At 37.8% G+C, this 22996-nt stretch overlaps 1 protein-coding gene across 1 annotated transcript in view; it reads right to left on the reverse strand.

Moving 5' to 3' along the window:
• Positions 1 to 22996, reverse strand: part of LOC109417794 (protein GDAP2 homolog) — a gene marked incomplete in the record, with an annotated part of 284578 nt that overhangs the window by 206686 nt on the left and 54896 nt on the right. Inside the window, 2 exon segments of the mRNA XM_062853548.1 lie at positions 12778 to 13017; positions 13092 to 13201. Coding sequence (XP_062709532.1) covers positions 12778 to 13017; positions 13092 to 13201 — 350 coding nt within the window.

Genomic DNA, 22996 nt, shown 5'->3' on the forward strand with positions numbered 1-22996 from the left:
AAAAATATGTTTTTGTTATTTTATGTGCATGAAGCAGTGACGTAGCCAGAAATTTTAATTAGGGAACGTCCATAAATTACGTAACACATTTTTTTTATTAGCAATTACAGGCGCGTTTTCGGTCATCGGGTTACTTATAAAACAACGGTTTTAATTATAGCCGACGTTTCGAGCGTTTATTCACTCATCTTCAGGGCAAACTACAATTTACATACAAAGTTTGAGTAGTCAAGTCATTTGTTACATAAAACATAAAATTACTCACATTAAAGGTTGTTTTTAGGTCAAGTGGGTTTGAACCTGGACAATTTGAACGGTTGACAACATTACACTGAAATTGTAATCACACATATAAATTTCGGACCTAATGACTTCATTCATTTTTGATTAACAAAACTTTGAACGGAGCACAAACTTACACAGCTTTCACCAAGGCACATCTAAACAGGTTTGAATCAAAATGTCTGTGAGTGGAGACGTCAAAACGAAACATGAAACGATGGAACAGAAAAGACATTAACAGAAACAGAGCATCACAGCGTGCTTTGACGATGTTCTGCTATCTCTCTCCGTGCGCACAACCTTTAATGTGAGTAATTTTATGTTTTATGTAACAAATGACTTGATTACTCAAACTTTGTATGTAAATTGTAGTTTGCCCTGAAGATGAGTGAATAAACGCTCGAAACGTCGGCTATAATTAAAACCGTTGTTTTATAAGTAACCCGATGACCGAAAACGCGCCTGTAATTGCTAATTACCATCCAAACGGTCGTTATTCCATCAACATTTTTTTATTTTTTCTTTCCTTCTAGTCATACTGCTTTAATGAGACTCTTGAAGTTTTTGTATTGGTCATCACACTATGTTGAATTCCCCCTCTCCTCGTGAAGCGTGACGTAAGTTATAGGCGTTCCTTTAGAATATTGTATACAGTGGGATCTTGATTGTATTTTAGGCTGACAAAATCGGCATAGTTTTTTTTTTTGTGAATTTTGAACTCCATAAAAAGGTTCTGATTCTATCAAAGGAAACAATACAGTTAAAGGGGGATGGTGAAGGCGTGTGGTTAATGTTATTTTTTGTCAGTTTTGGTGAACGAGAAAAAGAAATGTAATGAAAAGGGCTGTAGTATTAGAAATGTACTTTTGCTATTTATAGCGGAACAATTTCATCTTCTAATTTTTGTTGGCATGATATGCCTACTGCAACAACGTCTTCTCGGAGCTTATAATAATTGGCTTCTTTAACGATGTTGAGATAATTCGATATTCTGAATCTACACGTCAGACAGAGCCAAAATTCAAATTTTCATGAATTTTAGTACCCGGGAACCAATTTAAAAATCAATTTAAAGCTTGTATAGGAGCGATTTGTCGAATCACCCCTCATCGCAGTTTGTACTGGGCGAATCTGTCAAACAGTTGCCCAGCTGTCAAAAGGTGATTTAAAAAATGAGTTTAGATACCAAAATAAAGTATTAAACACTGTGAAAAAACTTATAAGTGGCTCAGAAAATGGTGCTCTTTCGTATAAAAAAAAATAAAATCATTACATTTTTTTAAATTTAAAAACCCAATTATGTTCTGACAAACAGGAGACAGTAGACGATAGGTGAAGTGGAACAGGTGTAGACAGCTTGAATCATAAATCATAATGGAGCGACAAATAAAAATAAACATCATAAATAACATTTCCCTTTTCAGATCAACGAGTGGATCCGTTTTCGTTGCCTTAAGGTGAAACATCAAGAAATCCCATTGCAATTTTTCATACAAACTTTAGAGGCACAAATCTGACGAACAAAGCATCGAACCAAGCCGCACTTGTTTTTACTGGCTTTGCTCACTTGCAGAAAGAGGCAGCTTTTACAAATCGAGCGCATTAGTTTACGAATTTTCAAGATTGGTGCTCTTGAAATCGTGAGTAGGGAACCAAGTCGGCCATTGTGGCAGCCATGTTTGTATTCTCTGAAGTTTCTCCTTAAGGTGACTCCCTGTATCACTCCTATTTCAGCACTTCTTTTTCGATTCTTATTTCTAACAATCATCGAGCGCAACAGTAGTGGTGCTTTTTACATTTGTTCTATAAACAAACAAACAAAAATAGCACCTCTTTGTCTCGCTTTCACCAATGTAAACATTTCAAGATTATTAATCATTTAAAAGCAATTCAAGCAGTAGACTACTCTGTTTTGCTAAATAACAATGAAACATGTCTCAATATTACGAAAAACACCGAATTTTATGTGTAATAAGCTAAAAATGATCGAATACTCTTAGCATGCTCTTCCGCTGTTGATGTTTGCAAGCAGCAGCAGTGTTGGCGGACAGTGAGGAAGGGAATTTAACAAAATAAAATTATTTGCTATTATTACTATCATATGTGATTCAAAGTACAACAATAATCATTCCAAGAATAGTTTTCGATTTTACGACGTATAATCGATTAATTTGAGTTGACCATTTCAATGATTTTGATTGATTTCATTGATGAATTGGCCCGCAAGATCGACATCACTGCGTTCAATGATCGATGATTGTGCGCCAGACGGCACCGTCGCGTCGCGCTGCTGCCGTCGTCGTTGTACTGTGGTGGGTGGTAATGCTATCGAACTCTTGGTGCAGTTGAGACAAATTTGAATAATTTTCAAGTTTGAGTGAAAATATTTATTTGTGGTGTAGAGAATTCAATTTGGAATAGAGTGTTCTATATTTCTTTTCAAAATATCTTGCGTGAAGTGGAGAATTTTAGAGAAAAGGTAAGCGTCGATTTTCTTACGTAAATGTATTAGTGCAGTACTGTGTAAAATTGAATTTGGATGATGATTCTGAAGAAGCCATTTTGTGATGACACAAGAAAAGGCCTTAACAAAATATTCTAACCCAGAAAGAGCTTCTGCGCTTAAGTCTATGATACACACGTAGTACTGAGAGTGGTGATGTCAATTCCACAAAAACACGCTTAATACAAAAACGACCACAATCTCGCTAAAGGAATCCTTGTAGAAATCTTTAAAGGAATTCCTTGATTTGTTCCTGGAAAAATCACTGGAGGAATCCTTAGAGAAGTTTGAAAGAAGTTTCTGAATCACTACGGAAATTACTGTAATTCATAGAAGATTTCTGTAAAAAATTCTTGAAAAATCCCCAGAGAAATCCATGGACAACATCCTGAAGGTCTATACCCGAGCAGGAACGAATTAGATATCATACAAAGACAAGGTATTGAGTCATCGACAAAAATACCTCAACGAGTTATTGGTAGGTTTGGTATTGAGGACTGCTTGAGGTATTATTGAATTATAGAACACGAACCATTTATTGTTTTAGGTTTTGGTTTTTAATATTCTACATCTATTCTCTCCTGCTCCGGTATCTGGGAGTTCCTGGAGAAATCCCTATAAATATCCTGAGGAATACTGGAAGAAACTGAAGGAATCCAAGCACGAATTTCTGCAGAAATTCAAGGAAAAGGAGCTCCTGGAATAATCCTTGGAGAAATTCCAGCAGTACTTTTGGGACTTCCTCCCTAAAGGACTTCTTATGCTACACCAACAGAAAATTCTGGAGGAAACTTTAGAAAAACCCTTGGAGAAATCTTTCCAAGAATCGCAAGAATAATTCCTAGGAAATTTATAGAGGAAACCCTGGTGGTATTGTAGGTAAAGGAAGGTAAGTAAGAATCTGCAGCAGTAATTCCTGAATAAATCCCAGACGGACTGAAGGATTTCATACGGAATTCTTGGAGGAGTACCAATTGATACCAAGAGGAATTCATTTTATTTGAATGCTTCTACACTCAAACCTCCATTTAGGTAGGATCCATTTAGGTAAAATCTATTTAGGTCCCTCCATTTAGGTAACGTTACCTAAATGGAATTTGATTGTGTTCAGATCAGTTGCAGTACTTAAGATTAGGTATAAGCTTCGCTTACGGGAAAGAAGTAGTGAGTGTAGTTAAGGGGATATGGGGGAGGGGAGGGGGATGCAATGTTGAGATATGCCCCTAAACACCCCCCCCCCCCCTTCCATGCAGTGTTGAAAAGTGTCAGTATCCGGCGTCATTTCCAGCTGAAATTGAGATATGCAACCATCCTTCCATAATTCAATTGATATCAGCTCCAGCATCGATGACGTCACACCCGACATCAACATATCATTCACCTGTTTTTATTTTGTCCACCAAACCCAATGTAGACCCAACAGTTGTTCGATGTTGGTCCAACAATGGCCTAACATACGATAAAAATTGACCTGACTTTGACCCGACATTCAATAATTATTCAGTCTGGCGGAATTTTGCACGGTTTTTCGTGTTTCGTGCCCAGCTAGTCATTTGAATAACAATTCTGACCTAAGACCCTCCAAAACCCCCGAAATGCCCCTGAAGCCCCTCCCCTCCTGAAACCCATCCCCTCCTGAAACTCCTTGAAAGCCATCTGAAACTCCGCATGACCTCCTTTAATTCTTCTTGTAACTCTCCCTTCTTAAACTTCTTTGCAACCTTGTACTCCATTTAGGTAATAAACTGAATCCATTTAGGTAATGAATCCATTTAGGTAAAAATTCTAATTAGGCAGTCCCGACTCGTTACCTAAATAGATGGTTTGGTGTACCTGTTGGAAGTCTGTACCGGGAATTCATCATTTAAAAAATCTGGAGGATTTTTCCTTGGAAATTCTAGAGGAATCCCAGCAGTAATATTCGAAGGAATCTCTACGGGCATTGTTTGGGAAATTCCTGGATTGGCGTCTGTTTTTAAAGAATACCGTAAATTATATTTTGAAAACAGTCGCATATTTAGAATTTTTCTTCGCTGAAACGAAATTTTGAATTGTTTGGCCCTTTTCAAATATAACGGGAGATTTGTTTGTTACGTAATTTGTTTATGATTCCAAAATATATCAACTGATTTTAAGATTGATTGTAAATGGTATGCCGAAAATAATGGTATGTTAAAAAAAGCTAACACAATCGGATCAGAAAACCGACAATATCTGAAGAAAACGCAATCAAGACCTCCCAAAATCGGGTCAGCACAGTATTATAATATTAAACGATTTCGAATTTCTGCATTAAAATATTAAAAAATCTCAATAAAAAATATTCCGGATAATCGAGTCTAAAATTCCGGATAATCGAGTCCGACCTGTATTGGGTTATCAGTATTCAATTGCAATTGAAAGATCAGATAATTTTAAATATTTTGGGTGACTTTCAATTTTTCATATGAGCGAGAATCACTTTTTCAATTTGGGGTAACTTTGATAATGCCCAGAAATCTTGAAAAATAATCACAGATTGAAATCTTAGGAGTATGAAGATGATGAAAGATGCCTGGAGGAATATATCAGATTGAATTTTTATATCAAAATATGGATTATTAACAAAACTCTACACATAAAAATGAGTTTTTGGAGTACTTAGTGTAGAACACAGTGAGTTTAGCTATCAAAAATCATTATCTCTTTAAAAATATATTATTAACGGTACTTCAACATACAGTGTCGGACAAAATAATAAGACCACCAGCAGGTGAAAACTTCCGATAACTGCACCAACTGCCAATTCAAATTAAATTCATGCGACACCTGGCGGCGAGCACCACCAACAACTTGACAGGTGATTGCGCATGCATTCCCTTATCGTAAATAAACAATCCAACTTCACTCGTCGAAAAACTGCGGTCAGTGCCAAATCCGTGCGACATAAAAATAAGACCTCCTCCTTGTTCTGACTTATTTCATAACAAATCTGGAGCTCGATTTGAATAGGTCGTATGTGCTTTTGTCGATATAAAATTCGATCAGTTTATTTAGGTCATTGTAGCAATATGGCAGATATTTTGCAAACTTTTAATAATGGAACAGAAAGCCTGTTTTGTGAGGATTCTGCTGTATGTATCAACTTTGCTCAATTCCAACGGTTTTCGCTATAATAAGCGAATCCAACTGATCGAATTTTTAATCGACAAAAGCACATACGACCTATTCAAATCGAGCTCCAGAAATATTGCTGATTCCTTGAGATTGATTGGTTGGTAAGATTGAATTACGTTACTTCGTCATAATTAAAACGACATTTGATTTTTTTTTTGTATTTTCACGATTATTTCTAAAATATATCAGAAATTGACCGGAACAACATGGGTCGGAATTATCACTGCACGGATCAGCAAAGGAAGTGGATCAAGCAGCAAGCCATGGCTGGAAAATCGCAGCGAGAGATTGCCGGGATACTAGGACGGTCAAAAACTTTTGTGTTCAATGCCATAAATACTGACAAAACACGGGTGTCATCGGGACGTCCCCGGAAGACTACAAGTAAGGATGACGGCCACATCAAACGGCTTTCTAACATCGATCCGTTCAAGTCGGCAACGAAGATTAGAGATGAGCTGGACTTATCTGTGAGCACCAGGACAGTTCAGAGACGGCTTGTCGAGAAGCAGCTCATCGGTCGAAGCCCCCGAAAAGTTCCGATGCTCACCCGAAAACACCTCCAAGCCAGAATCAAATTCGCGATGAATCATCTGGACTGGGTTGGCCCCGAAAATGGGAAGAAATGGCGGAATATATGTGGTCAGATGAAACAAAAGTTAATTTGATTGGTTCTGACAGAAAACGCTGGGTTCGACGACCGACGGATTGTGCATTCCGGCCACAGTACACAACTAAAACATTCAAGCACGGTGGTGGAAACATCATGGTGTGGGGATGCTTCTTTTGGTACGGAATCGGCCCAATTTTCTGGATCAAGAAGATCATGGACCAGTACCTCTACGCTGAGATCATGGAAACCGTTATGCTACCATATGCGGAGTGGGAAATGCCATCGAAATGGCAATTCATGCAGGACAATGATCCCAAACATACTGCCCGGATCGTTAAAAAATGGTTTGCGGACAACAACGTTGACGTCATGCAATGGCCGGCGCAGTCGCCCGATCTCAACCCAATCGAGAACCTTTGGCAGATCGTCAAGAAGTCCGTAAAACCAGCCAAATCCAAAAATAAAGAGGAACTGTGGGACAGAATCCAACAGGCCTGGTATGCCATTCCTGCCAGCACCTGCAGAACCTAGGTGGAGTCAATGCCGCGCAGAGTACGAGAAGTAATCCGTAACAATGGATACACTACCAAATACTGATGATAATTATATTATAACCGCTGTAGGAACCGGGTTTCTGAATGAATTTGTTACTGGTCTTATTTTATTGTCACTTGTTTTATTGACATAACAGTGCTTGAAAGGCAGTTTGGTTTGTTTTAACGTGTTTATAATTATGTTTGTGTTCCGTATATTTGAGAAAGACAATAAATTAAGTTTTTATTCACATAATACACAGTTTTAATGATAATTACATCTGGCAGCTCAACGAAACATGGTTCATGAGGAAGTGGTCTTATTATTTTGTCCGACACTGTATTAATACATTATATTCATGGTGAATTCTCTTCTTTGGGTTGTTTTCGAATGTTTTTCAAACAAATTCTTCACACAACCATAAGCGTAACTAGGTCGTAGCTCTAGGGGGGCCAAAGCCATGTCGGTATAGGTTTTTTATACTAAAACGATACTTTTCGCCTGAATTGCGTGATTTTTATCCGAAATTGATTATTCTGGAGGGGGCCAGGCCCCCCTGGCCACCCCCTATTTACGCCAATGCACACAACAGATTTAGCAACATGAAATTACAAGGGCAATGCATACTTTCAGACGTTTATAGGTGTATGGAGATTCATGTCCCAATTTACAAAATTGTTTCCAGTTCGTAAAATATGGGATATATATGACTATTTTTTCAAGACAGTGTATCAGTCAATGTCTATGTTCTAGCACTACAAAATAAAAATGAACATATTTGATTTTTAGCATGTGATAATGCAAGCCTTTAAAGTGGGTATCGATAAACTGCGCGCCCAATGGACATAAGAGAAAATGGCTAAAATAGTAAAAAGATGAACAATCAGGCCATACTAATCCAAAGCCATGTAGTTTCACATACCAGATGAAATAAGCACATATATTTTATGATATTGCAGAGAAAATTGAAATTTTTGTTTCATCACATATGAAATTTACACAGGTCGCGTACATTTCAGTGGTTTGAAAATTCTGATTGTCTTCAGCTTCAGCCGTCTTGTAAAGGTCAGTGACCAAAATGGGATTTTTTTTAAAAAACTTTTCAGAAAATTAGCCTGTTAGAGATCATAGAACGTTGAAATATAAATTAGTTAACGTCAAATGGACAAAAATGAGGCATGAAGTTGAAAAACATTTTCGCATTTTTTCCTGCTGCATACTGTATTTAAACTATTATATTAAACTTTCCTCAATTAGAATATTACTTTGTTACCTTAGAATTGAATTAAGTGGTGGCTTAGTATACGGTAGGTCTAAATAAGGGTACAAATAGATAAATTAGCATTGAACACAAAATTTGTGACATACAGGTTGAATTAAGGTTACAAGTGCAATTGCAGTAGAAGTGCACTCTACGTTGGAACAAAATCGTAGAACTTAACCCTCTAATACCCAACCCCGCCTTTAGACAGGGTATAGTTTGAGCATTTTTGTAATTTTTGTTTCGTAGAAAATCAAAATTTTTATATTTTTGGCTGATATTTAGGAGTGTTTTATATATCTCAAAATAGTATTTGGTGTATTTTAAAACGCATTTACATTTTTTTAAAATCATTGAAAAATTGATGTTTTAGTCACCTTCTAGAAGTCATTGTTTATTTTGTATTGAATCGCTACAATTACCATATTTTAAATTTTTCCCAAATAATTCTATCGTAGTTTTATAGTTTTAGGAATTCAAATACACTCTAAAATTATTTTCCTTAAAATTACACGGAAAATGAAATTTTCTATGAAAAAAATTTAAAATAAAAATATTTCAACAATAATCATAACATCTCAAAATATTTTCATCTAAAAAAATCCGTACCCCAAATAGGCTTCCAGGAAAATTATAAAACTGTGGGGATGTTAAAAAATAAAAATTAGAAAAATCAAAAGCTGAAATTCACGAAATCGAGAATTAAAAAGAATCATCTTCCAAAACATGTTTAAATCGATTTTAGATGACGAAAAATATTTAGATCAAAATCAACAATTTGGGTATTAGAGGGTTAAGGTAAAATATAGTTGAATTTCTTTGTTAACATCATTATTTGAACTCGCAATTCAATATATTCAGGGCATAAATCGAAAAAATAGTACACGCAAACAGTACCGACGAACGAGTTTGTATATAGGAAACTTCCACATTATGTACTCAAAATGATGTTGCTCATTATCATGTATTTTTAGGAAAATTTTAACCGTGTCACCCAAATACACGAGTTAAAATTACGGACCAGTGTTTCCTTGCCATTGCATAAGCAACAGCATGTCATCATGTTGCAAGTTACATCGCTGTTGCAAGTAACCCCGTTTGACGGTATGCAATGCCTGTCGCACTATCAAAGTTACCCCGTTTTATGGTACCTAACTTTTTTTTTGCTTGATTTTTTACCTTTTAGGCTGACACAAATTTCGATTTTCTCTTATGTCACCACCCCCTCGGAAAATTTTTGCCGAAATTCGACATTTTGAGGGGGGACACAAATAAATTATTCAAGAAATTTTAAAATTTTAAAGTGAAATCAAAGTCCTCGAGAAAATTTCTTAACAAATCCTATGAGTTTGACGATTTTGTCTAATTCTTTGGGTAAGTTTTGATCAAATTCAATTATTATTTATCGTCCTCCCCCTTGATGAGTCAACGAGCAAAGTGACAAAAGAAGCAAATGAGATTTGTTCCGGCCTTATAGTTCAATATACTGGAAACTCGGTAGTCATACCAATAGAAATTCTTAAACCTTCATTATCTTCTTCCTCTTGGCGTAACGTCCCAACTAGGACAAAGCCTGCTTCTCAGCTCTTGAGCACTTCCACAGTTGTTAACTGAAAGCTTCCTCTGCCAATAACCATTTTGCATGTGTATATGGAAGACACGAAGATATTTATGCCCAAAGTAGTCAAGAAAATTTCCTTTTCCGAAGAGTTCCTGGACCGACCGAGAATCGAACCCGTCACCCTCAGCATGGTCATGTTAAATACCCACGTCTTCACAGCTATAGCTATAGGGGCCCTCCGACATTCGCAACACAAGCAATCAAACTACCGTACGAAACAAAAATGTCTAACGAATGCACTTGACCACGATTGCGGCTTCGGAAGACGGTTCGGCTTTTGTTATTCCTGTCTTTTTCCACAATGAGAGCTGTGTTGGTCGTATGAGTGTCGTATTCAACTCAACAAGCAAGAATAAACTAATATTAACATTCATAATCGGAAATGGCTAAAATCCATGCGAAAAGCTAGAATTAGGCAAATGTCATCGTGTCAGACGACATTGATTTGACCATGGTTAATGTTTATTGATCTTCGTTCTACCGCTCGTGTTGTGTGTAAGAGGTAACGGTAGTGCATGAATGTAACAAAGCAAGCTGACACCCGACTGCGGCACCGAAATGAAGGTAGTGAAAAGTGTCGAATGTTTACAAAACTGTACTGCGGGTTCGCTTTTTAACCTAACTCACCCGAGTAGTACACATGTTCTACATAGGTCTATGCAACTCTTATATGACCAAATTCAGTCATATAGGAGTTACATAAACTTGTGTGCTACTAGGGTTACACACTATTGGTCAGCAATTTTTTTTTTGTTTTTTTTTTCTTTAAAACCAAAATAAAAATGTATAAGAATGTTCGTTTGAACTTGATTTTTAATAATCATAGGTAAGTAAATTCGATGAATGCTTATTATTGAAGTGGTGCAATCCATTTTAGTGTAAATCACGACAAAATTAAAACTTTTTCAGGTGATTTTCTCGGCCTCCGGCTTGTGCAGTGCCTCGGGCGGGAGCGCGCAAATTGTGTCAAGGAAAATGCCTGGGGGGAAATGCTAAGTGTTTGACAACTTTTTTGCTGATGTTCAGTAATTTCTAATTTTGCTGACTCTTCAGCTATTATTACTGAATTTCCGGCAAACTACAGTTTGCTAATCACGTTCCAGCAATCAGTTTTACAGGATGAAAAAAATTAATTTGGTGTGTATATTTGAATCGAACTTGACAGTTTCTCAAGAGCTGCTATGTATTTCAAATTTTAGTCAATTCGGAGCCTCAATATTGCAATAACGATTAAGCAAGCTGTAATGTTACTTATGTACCTCGTCACCCACTTCACGCAACTACCTTAGTGGTCTAATAACACTTAACGCGCTCGGCATAGTTCCATCATGCCGCTCAAAGTGTTGCCACAAATAATGCTTAGTTTGCAAAACCCGGTTATCTGGCTGGTGGGGCATGGGAGCCTAAGCTTCAACTGTTAATGCAATCAGAGGCTACTCAGACTTTGACGTGGGCGATCCTATATATGAAGGGTTATCCAAAACGCTCTGGAGGATTCCCAAAGCGCATTCTAATAAGGCTAGTAAGCCTAAGATGCCATTAACAGGAGGAAAATGGCAAGATAATATAACAATATGGTTTATGTAATACAGTGAGGACCCGATTTTGTCAGCCCCATTTTGCGACAAACTTTTTACTCTCGTTATTTTACGGTCAATTTTTAACCAATTAATTCATGTTTATCGTCAAACTACAGCTTGAATGCAGAACATAGAGGGATAAAAAGTTTGAAAAATTGTTCAGGTTTCTGAGGAGATCAAATAATGTGTTATGAAAAGGGGCTGACAAAATCGGGTCACTAATGTATAAAACAATACAACATAACAAAAGAGAACCATACCAAAACGATTTGATTAAATGTATAGCCAGTAGTGAAATTACAAATAAAACCAATATATTTACGGTACATTTTATTGTTTGATACCATTCATGTACCATACAATGTACGGTATATTAAAATCCACGTATCAGTATTTAGAACAATTCATTTACAATAAAATGTATGGTTTTGCAAAAATATATATATGGAGAAAAATATTTTTTTGTATTGTTACGATACTTAACAACCTGTATAGAATATGTATTGTAAAAATCTTATTTATAATTCACTGTATGCTGTCTACATTACATCTTATTGTTTTTGTATTTTTATTTTACAGTGGTGTCTATTGTAAAAAAATGGTTCTAAATAGTACTGTTACTACGATACAACGTTCGATTTTTCTACTGTATTTTTCATTCGGGTAGTCATGTAGTGCGAATGTCATAAGAAGTTATGGCAGAAAGAGTATTCATAAGAGCACCAGGTACAAATCGTCGACTGCGTGTATGGCCGCGAACGCACTGGCTGCACGTGGTGAAAAAAGATCTGTGAACCTTTGACGTTTGGGATAACTGGAAAGAACATCGCCCAATACCGACATTCTTATTACACCAACGAACCTAACCTCAAAATAACTGACAACTCTTAGGTCATTTTTACAGATGTAACATGAGCATGAAAAGGACAGCAACAAGATCGATAAAGTAGAATTTATGATCCGTCTTTTTCGTGCATGTGTGTGGTCTGTCAAAATGACCTGAGAAGTGTCAAACATTTTCATGGCTAGCTTTGTTGGTGTAATGAAGTGAAGATAGTGCTCTACAATAAGCCCGGCGCTGGAGTAAAGTTGCTGTAGTCAGAGGTCTGTCCATATACCTTGTTGAACGTTTAAAAGGGGTCCATGATTTGGAAAGCATTGAAATCTAATAAAACTCAGAGCCACACTGCATTTCCCAGCCAGGACAGGAGTCCCCTTAGTCCTTACCTTCGATCATGACGGCGTGCTGTGGATTGTGAATGATGCGGATCTGCCGATCGGCTAGCTGCGGTTCACCATACGCACCGCCGATGTCCTTCGGCAGCTGCCACAGGGCACTTCGTTCCTCGAGCGGGTCGCGGGGAAAGTAGAGCGGCGCTAGTACCTCGTAGATGCCGCGCTCATTCGGTTCAAGGCAGGCTATCACAATCTCGGCGCGGTATTGCTCCAGAAAGCGGCGGATGGTTCCTACGAAGGAGAAGAGGAAGACTTGTAGGTAGGCAGGGCGTTCGCTAGTCTATGAACCTAGGCCTAATACTCACTAAGTGCTATGTGTGCAGCTGTGTCTGGTGGGAAATTTCTCTGCACTGAGCTAATATCACATAAAGCAACGGTTCTTAATCCTAGCTCTTTCGCTTTGTACAAAACGTTTCTGAAAGAGGAAAACAAATGACTAATGAAAATATCTATGTGAAGTAAAGTAGATAATCGGGGATGTTGCACTATTTATATGTTTCAGCACCAAGGAGTCCATATTGCCGAAGTGATAAAAGAGCGGATATTCAGCAAGAGCATACTGACGGTGACGGGTGAGATTTCGCATCCAGTCTGTTAAGGGGCCGTTTATAAACCACGTAGACTTTTTGGGGGGAGGAGGGGGGATGAGAAATTTAAACGGAGCTACACTAGAACGAGTCTAGCGTACAAGGATTGCACTAAAAAAAACACAAATAGAGATCGAGGGAAGAGATCTAATCGTTGAAGGGACTCTCCAGGAGTGTAGAAGTAAACGATGAGCTTGCAAAAATTGAAAACGTTTCCATATTCTTTATTACACCAACAAACCTAACCTCAAAATGACTGACAATTCACAGGTCATTTTGACAGATGTAACATAAGCATGAAAAGGACGGCAACAAGATCGATAAAGTAGAATATATGTTCCGTCTTTTTCGTGCATGTGTGTGGTCTGTCAAAATGACCTGAGAATTGTCAAACATTTTCATGGCTAGCTTTGTTGGTATAATGAAGAATACAAGATCGGTCAAACGATCAACGATCAATTCTGACTATACATGTCAATGGTTGCTCCTCCGTGATTGATCTGAACTGGTACCAATTGCACTGAGATCCAACTGAATAAGGGGCTGGGACATTCGACTTATTCTCAAAGTGCAATTTAAGCAGCTCATGCATTTTTGATCAATAAAGGCGCTGGCCACGTCCTTATAGTCAGTTGGGAAGGGAGAGGAATGTTAGTGTGCTGGTTGTTGTAACTAGAGACCGAGAGCACCTCTGCGTCCCCACAACCCGCACGGACTAGGGTATTTGTTAGACGGATAGGATGGAAGACCTGGGAGTCACCGTTGCGTCGGTGATGCGATCCATGGTTGGGGATATTTATAGTGTTCGTAAGGTGATAGATTATGATTACTATTGAAGGTCAAGCGGCACAGTTCGCTTTGATTGCATATTGTGCCTTGCAAGATAAATCCGCAAAACGCGTTAGTCTTCTTCTTTTCCATCAAATTGCAAAAATATGACCGCACCACTATGAGCGACCTGATGGTCAGAAATTCTACATGCGGCGCTTATATCAAATCCACATGAGGCTGCGGCGATATGGCCGCGAGGAGATGCACGCGATAGAGACGCAATGTGGAAATGAAAAAGATGAAGCCGTATCCCCCTGCAGCATCACTAAATAACATCCCGATTTTAAACACAAAGCCGACGAGGTGATGCGTATGCATATAAGTGAATCAATGTCGCGATAAATATTATTACGATTTCTGGCCACCTGAGTTGCCATTGTGTTAGCTTTTGTTTTGATATGAACGGCCTGAAGGCTGCTGCGATGCTGCTGGGTGGGTGACAGTATCTGTTCGATTTTGACATTGCGTCTGTATCGCGGGAATCTCCTCGCGGGCATATCGCCGCCGCCCAATGTGGATTTATTATGAGCGCCGCAATAACTTATAGGCGTTATGTACACTGTGCTGTGGAAGTTGGAAGGAACCCAAGTAACAATCTCAACTCTATTTGGTTTTATTTATTTTTATGATGGTTTTATCGAAGCATGACATATTCCAGTTGATCTTAATGTAGTTTCACCTGAGCACAACTATTCTTCATCAATATGTGGTTTTAAGAGCATTTCCAAGAATACTTCGAATTCAGTTCATAAAACCATAAACACAAAAAGAACTGTTGAAGTTATTGTCAGTTTTATGAGGCTCTCGTAGTTATCTTCAATTAACCTTTCTTGAGCTAGAGCAATTGCTCTTGAGTGAGAACGGTTTAGTACATGACAACAAAAAGAAAAAAACTCAAGCATCCTAAGTTGATTTTTATCGATCTATTATCGCTGCCAATCAAGCCAATTAACCTGAAAACCGACCACGACACGGTGCAGTGCCAAAAGCCTCCGATTGCAGCATCTGCAAAGAGGTTGCTTAGGTCATCCTGGACGCCGATTCCCGTGCAATCCGGGGTCAATTCATCGGCCTGCAGAACATGATGAACAGTGTGAAAATAAACAATTTCTTACCTGTTGGAAACGCTGACCGGAGGAATAAGGCACTGTACCGCATAAAGACCGGTTCTCGGGAAAGGTGGCTTGGCGACGGTTCCAGGCTGCTGATGAAATTTTCCGGCCGAGGCAGCCCATTTTAATTGCCGGCTCACATTTCATCGCGGTGCGATAATTGGTTGTTTACCATTTTGCATACAAGATTTATGACGTTCTCGGCGGAGTTTGCATAAACCTACATCAAGAACGTTATAAACCTGAGTACTCTTGAGTAATACTTCTTACCCTTGCTGAAGTTGAAATAAATTTAAGACGTTCTTGATGGAGGCAAACCATACTGCATTGAGAACGTTATAAATTCTAGTATTCTTGAGTTATGCTTTTAACTCTGGCATGAGTTGAAAGAAATTTAAGACGATCTTATGGTGATGGTGATTAAAACCACCGATAGTGGACCGACCACCAAGCTGGATTTCAATGGAAGCCATGTTGAGAAAACTCATGAACAATGTTCTCATGACCAAGAATTATATGCTCAAATATTTTATTAGTGCATTTTAATCGAAGCGCGTTGCAATTTTTGGAAGTATCTTGCAACATATACACGATGAATTTTGCTTGACAGTAGTAAACCTTGTTACACTACGAAAATATTCCCATTTTGTGTGAGAAATTAATCCCAATTATAATTATGTACCATTATCATTTTGCTTTTCCTGATTCAATTTAAAAACTGCAGCAGTGACAGAAGCTGACAAATTTATTATCGTTTTATCATGCACTTGAAGAGCTCTACAAGCAGAGAGCAAGTCGCCTAGAGGATATCTTCGGAAGTAGGGTAACCTGGGGTAATACGCACCCCCGGGGCAAAACGCCCTCACGTTATTTCATTATATGAGTGGGTTCTATAACATTTACCCGAAAACCATTTACCCGAAACACATTTACCCGAATGACATTTACCCGAACGTCATTTACCCGAATGCGACAAATACCCGAATGCGACATTCACCTGAATGCGACATTTACCCGAATGCGACACTTACCCGAAAAATGCAAAAAAAAACCGTGGACTTGATCCCCATATGATTTGTCAATAATAAATATGTTATGACCTGGTGTTATACAGCCGGCTTTCGTTAGACCTATATAATCATCAAGCCAAGTGGACATCACCCTGGTACAGGAGTAATTGGCGGTCAAAATGTAATTTTAATTTGAGGATTTTTTAATGTTTTGTTTTTTTACCCTTCTTACACCCATAAGAAGGGTATAAATACCGCTTGGAAAACCGACTTTCGATCCGAGGCCCGCAGGGCCGAGTCACATGTACCAATCAACTCAGTTCGACGAATTGAGCAAATGTCTGTATGTGCGTGTGTGTGTGTGTGTGTGTGTGTGTGTGTGTGTGTGTGTGTGTGTGTGTGTGTGTGTGTGTGTGTGTGTGTGTGTGTGTGTGTGTGTGTGTGTGTGTGTGTGTGTGTGTGTGTGTGTGTGTGTGTGTGTGTGTGTGTGTGTATGTATGTTACAAAAAAAATGTCACTCACGGTTCTCAGCCGTCTGTTGACCGATTTGAGTTCTCTTGGAAGCAAATGAAAGCTACTACATCCTAGTAGAACGCTATTGAATTTTATTTTGATTGGACGTTCGGTTACCGAGATATCTTTCAAAGAGTGCTAGGGAGTAGTACAACTTAATTATTTTAGATATTTTTGACAAAGTGTATCACCATAAATTTCTCAGCCGTCTATCAGCCGATTTGGGTTCTTAAGGCCCCAAACGAAAGCTACTACATCCTAGTAGAACGCTATTGAATTTTATTTTGATTGGACGTTCGGTTACCGAGATATCTTTCAAAGAGTGCTAGGGAGTAGCACAACTTAATTATTTTAGATATTTTTGACAAAGTGTATCACCATAAATTTCTCAGCCGTCTATCAACCGATTCGGGTTCTTAAGGCCCGAAACGCAAGCTACTGCATCCTAGAAGAACGCTTTTGCATTTCATTCCGATTGGACATTTTGTAACCGAGACATCTTTCGGGGAGTACTTTGGAGTAATACAACTTAACTTTTTAAGAGGTCTTTGACAAAATGCTTCATAATAAATGAATCAGCCGTGTGTCAATCGATTTGAGTTCTCTCAGCATCAAATGAAAGCTACAGCATCCTAGTAGTATGCTATTAAATTTCATGCCGTTTGGACATTTTGTTTCCGAGATATCTTTCCACGAGTACTAAGGAGTAATGAAATTTACGCTTTTGAGAGATTTTTGATAAAATGTATCATAATAAATTTCTCAGCCGTCTGTCAACAGATTTTTACCCTTCTTACACCCATAAGAAGGGTATAAATATCGCTCGAAAAACCGACTTTCGATCCGAGGCCCGGAGGGCCGAGTCTCATATACCAATGAACTCAGCTCGACGAACTGAGCAAATGTTTGTATGTGTGTATGTGTGTGTGTGTGTGTGTATGTGCGTTACAAAAAAAAGTCACGCACGTTTCTCAGCCGTCTGTCAACCGATTTGAGTTCTCTTGGAAGCAAATGAAAGCTACTACATCCTAGTAGAACGCTATTGATTTTTTTTCGATTGGACGTTTGGTTACCGAGATATCTCTCGAAGAGTACTTATGAGGCATACATCTAAACTTTTTAAGATTTTTGACCAAGTGTATCATAATAAATATTTTGGCCGTTTGTCGATCGATTTGGGTTCTCTTGGCACCAAATGAAAGCTACAGCATCCTAGTAGATCGCCCAGAAATTTTATTTTGATTGGACATTTGGTTACAGAGATATCTTTCGAAGAGTACTTGGGATTTATACAACTAAACCTTTTGAGATTTTTGACCAAGTGTATCATAATAAATATTCTGGCCGTCTGTCAACCGATTTCGGTTATCCTGGCACCAAATGAAAGCTACAACATTCTAGTAGAACCCTATACAATTTCATTAGGATTGGACATTTGGTTACCGAGATATCTTTCAAAGAGTACTTGGGAGTAAGGTTAACTTTTTGAGAGATTTTTGACTAAGGGTACCATAATAAATATCTCAGCTGTCTGTCAACCGTTTTGGGTTCTTTAAGCACCAAATGAAAGCTACAATATCCTTGTATAAGGCCCTGAAATTTTATTTCGATTCGACATTTGATTACTGAGATATCTTACGAAGAGTATTTCAATAAATTCTTTTCTATTAATCTATTCACTTACTTGTTATCTTGCATTAGTTTTTGACCAGTCTATGGGAAATTATTTTTCAATAAATAATGCTGACAAAGTGTATTGTTGTTTTCAATAAAATTATAAATAACAAATTACAAATACACAGGAATTTTATGAAAACTAACAATATGTTAAATGAAAGCTTTGAATTTATATATTGTGGGAAAAAATGCAAGAACCGGACAGCGAAAATAACTAGCTAATGCCAAAACTGATTAACTTAGTAGATATATCATTTTTGTCCTTTTTGCACCATAACCATGAATACCAAGTACTTCGGAGCTCATTTAATCGACTGATTAAGAGATGTTAGACAAAGTATATCTCGCTGATTTTCTTATCCATTTGTTAATCGATTCAAGATCTTTTGGCAGTTAACAAAAGATACATTATTCCAGAATATGTAAGCTATTTTTTTAAAATTTCACACAGGATTCTAGAAGGTGTCTGGCATTTCTGGTAGTTTAGTCCATGGTCCATGATGCTATTTTGGAAACCAATTCACTAGATGCCAAATCCATAATATTTTCTAGAACTTTTGGTCCTTCACACAAAATAAATATGTTAAATACAAATTATACAAAAATAGTTTTAATAAGTGTAAGAAGGGTTCTGTTCATAATAGGTGGATTAAATCGGGTTTTTACGTCTCCACATCACAAGCCCGAACGCCAACCCGAATCATTCAGGAGGTCGCCCAAAAAGTGTCCACTGTGGACAATTTATTAGAAGTTGATAAAACTTAATCAGTTAAAAAGAGTAATCCTTGGGCAATCTTTAACAACGTTGTGATTCATGAAAGGCTTACTTAGAGGGAAGAATCACCATAAGTTAAAATTCCCTAATAAAAAGAAATAAAAAAAAATAAGGGTTTACGGAAACGTAAGAAGCAAATGCAATGCATTTAAGAAGTCTGTGCGAATGGAGAGGATGCTGATTCAAACAATTTGCCTGATATTCAGTGTGCATATCCGATGGCCGAAGACGATGTACTTGTCTATTCAAATATGGATCCTGAAGAGCTCAGTATGCTTAACTAATCGGCTTTTTTTTTTAACTATTGTGTTCTCTTAAATTTTGCTTAAACATTTGCTAATGCGCTAATTCCGAATCATTTTTAAATGAATAATACTCCCTTCTTTTTATTATTGGCTGTTCTTTGGAACTGTAAAATGCTGTTACAATATAGTTGTTGAAGTTTTTTTATTTGAGAATTCTTTTTAATTCAAGCTATGACTGTTCTTTCGATGTTATAGCTATTCCTTTGAAAGCTTTAAGTATTTTAATCTGAAAGTTTCCTTCTTTTAAATGTTGAATGTTCTTTCAATTAGGCGTTCTTATAACCATATCCCCACGAAGTTCGTTTTCATTATAATTTATTTGGTATCGAATTCATGCCCCAGACCTTGTCAAATGGCTAGCTTTCTGATAAGTGAGAATGCCCGAAAAGACATCGAGCCATTCGGCTAAAAATCATTCATGCCGAAAGTCATGAGGATGAATACTAAATTGCCACCAAAAAGTTTGGGATAAATTGAATGTAATGACTTTTTCAAAACCAAGCTATTACATTTTAACAACACAGGCTGCTTTGAGCTAATTATATACATTTACATACTCGGTCACAATTTAGCAGCCATACTGCGAGTATTCTCCACTTCTTCTAATATTTGTCTTCTTTTTAAAATAGGCTGTTCTTTTGAATTTGCAGTGTCCAACTGTGTACTGTAGCTGAGTTGGTCGACCAAACTGGTAATAGAGGCTATTTTTTCGAGTTGGAATGTTATATAGTTTATTTGCAGACGAACTTCTAAATCCATGAAAGATTTGTCCTTCTTTGAGTAATAAGCTGTTCCTTAAAGTTAAGATTTACACAATTGACTGAAGGCCAAATAAGCAACTTGATCAGATATTTTTCTTTTTTTAGAATAGACTGTTCTTTCGAGGCCTGCTAATCGATCGATCTATCATTTTTTCGGCCTAATGACCACTCGGTTAGTATGCTGGGCTTACATCCATTTCTCTACCTATAACGGGGTAATGACCCATTCGGGGTAATGGCTTTTGGGATAAAGGCCTATTCGGGGTTATGGATTTCGGGCCGTGGCATTAGGGGTAATTTGGTAGTTTCTTTTACAGAAATAGTGTTATCCTAACTAAGTTGTTTGGTGGTCAAATTATTCCTATCCTTCGGAGATTTTTCCTTCTTCTATTCAAAGGATGTTCTTTCGAGTTGTACTGCTGCATATTTTAATGGCGATCGAATTACTAACTGTATATGAGTTTTTTTCTTCTTTCGATCATAGGATGTGCTTCTAAATTACATTTTTACAGGATTGAGTGATGGATTTCAAGTCTACACCTAAGAATTTTCCCTTCTTTTAATAACAGGATGTTCTGTATCGTGAACAAATTTCAAACTTTTTTATCAAAGTTTTTTTCTAATGATATGTTGATTTACCGAGGGCTGTTCTCTAATCGATTCGATCTAATGACCTTTCGGCCTACAAATAGAGTTTTTCTCTTCTTTAAATCATTAACTGTTCTTTGCTTATCGAAAGAACAGCTTATGAATCAAAGAAGGGAAATCTCTAGAGGGAATGCCAACATCAAACACCACAAATATCAAGCTGCAGTGATTAGTTTTATTCAGGTGTTTGCCCTGTGAATTCAGAGAAAATTGAATAAAATGTGTTTTTGAGGAACTTGACATTAAAATGCTTGTCTGAGCCGCAATACAAAATAATACATGTACTTTTTGCATTGAACAAAACAAATTTTATTCACAAAATCATAATTTATGCAGAGTAATAAACTATTCGGGTAAATGTCGCATTCGGGTAAGTGTCGCATTTGGGTATTTGGTATTCGGGTATATGTTACATTCGGGTAAATGGTTTTCGGGTAAACGTCTTTCGGGTAAATGGTTTTCGGGTAAATGTTATAGAATCTATAAGTGAAGTTCCATTCAATGCAAGCAAACTAGACGTAAAACTAAGCCGGACAAGCCCAAGAATGCAAATAATATTCGAATGAAAAGCGTGGAAAACGATGATTTTCCACATTTTGCAAAGATTGTCTAATTTGGAGCGCACACAATTTAAGCAATTGCGCGCCGTAAATATTAAGATGGAGCCGCCTGGTATTTCATTAGAATTCAAAGCGGAAAATGCCAGAGGTCGTATTGCCCCAGCTCAAGGTGCGTTTTGCTCCCAACAGTTTTTTAGCACCCAAAACGTAACACTTTTTTAAATTGATAATTTAATTCGGTAAAATTGATATCACGCGGACCAAAAGTTAGCGTCTCTTAGTAAAATAAGTAAACAAAGTTCCAAAACGCAAGACACCCCTAAAATCATCTTAATCTTAGCTATAGGGCCACGTTTGCTTAGGGGATGCATATTACCCCACCTTCCCCTACAACAAGTTTTAAGCAAATTTTAAAATCAACACTCCAAGAGCATCTTAGGATGGGCCGCTTTCGTCTTATAGGGGGTTTATGGTTGAGTTGATGTCTTTATGCAGATCAAATTGGTTTATGTTTAGTTTTAAAGAACAGGTGTTGAAGAATTATTCAAAAGCATTATAAAATTAATTTTGCTACTTGGGAAGGGAAACGACTTTTTCAATTCGTTTCTGGTTCTAGCGATGGCTATGAACACATGAATATGAGAGAGAGAGAGAAAGAGAAAGTAGATAGAAACATACAAAGTAGGAGGAAAGGGACGGGCCAGGGATTGAACCCAAGACCTTCTGCATACGAATCAGAAGCTGTAGCCACTAGACCACCAAGCCCGTCAACCTCCTGACGGACGACCATGGGGTGGTTGAAAAGTGGAAGCTGCTCTTCTATGGGCATAAATGACGTGAAGATCGTAGACTCGGGAGACAAAGGCAACGGAGGAAACGACTACGTCAGTGCAGCAAAGGAGGGATGTTAAGAATGCCATTCACCTGCTCAAAACCAATAAGGCAGCTGGTAACGATGGTACAACAGCTGAACTCAATAATATTATAGGAGGGGTAATCTGCCCCATGAGCGAGAAAGGCGACCATTTGGAATGTGAAAAGCTCAGAGCGATAATGATTTTGAACGCCGACTATAAATGTACTATCCCAGATCGCCCTATTTCATCTGTCACCTAAAATGAATGAGTTCGTGGGAAGTTATCAAGCCGGCTTCATTAACGACCGGTCGACAACGGACCAGAGCTTCACCATACGCTAAATCTTCCAGAAATGCTGTGAATACAAATCTCAACGAACAACCAATACACCCATTTCGAAGCGGCATATGACAGTATCGATCACATAGAGCTTCGGAAAATCATTAACGAGAACGGCAATCCTGGAAAGCTGATCATAATTATCGAAGCAATGGGGGACGGTGTTGAAAACTGGGGATTTTTTTATTATCGTACAAATTGGGCCGAATGGTTTCAAATTTCCATAAAACAGGCA

This window comes from Aedes albopictus, chromosome 2 (genome assembly GCF_035046485.1).
Source record: "Aedes albopictus strain Foshan chromosome 2, AalbF5, whole genome shotgun sequence".
In the NCBI taxonomy this organism is placed as follows: Eukaryota; Metazoa; Arthropoda; class Insecta; order Diptera; family Culicidae; genus Aedes; species Aedes albopictus.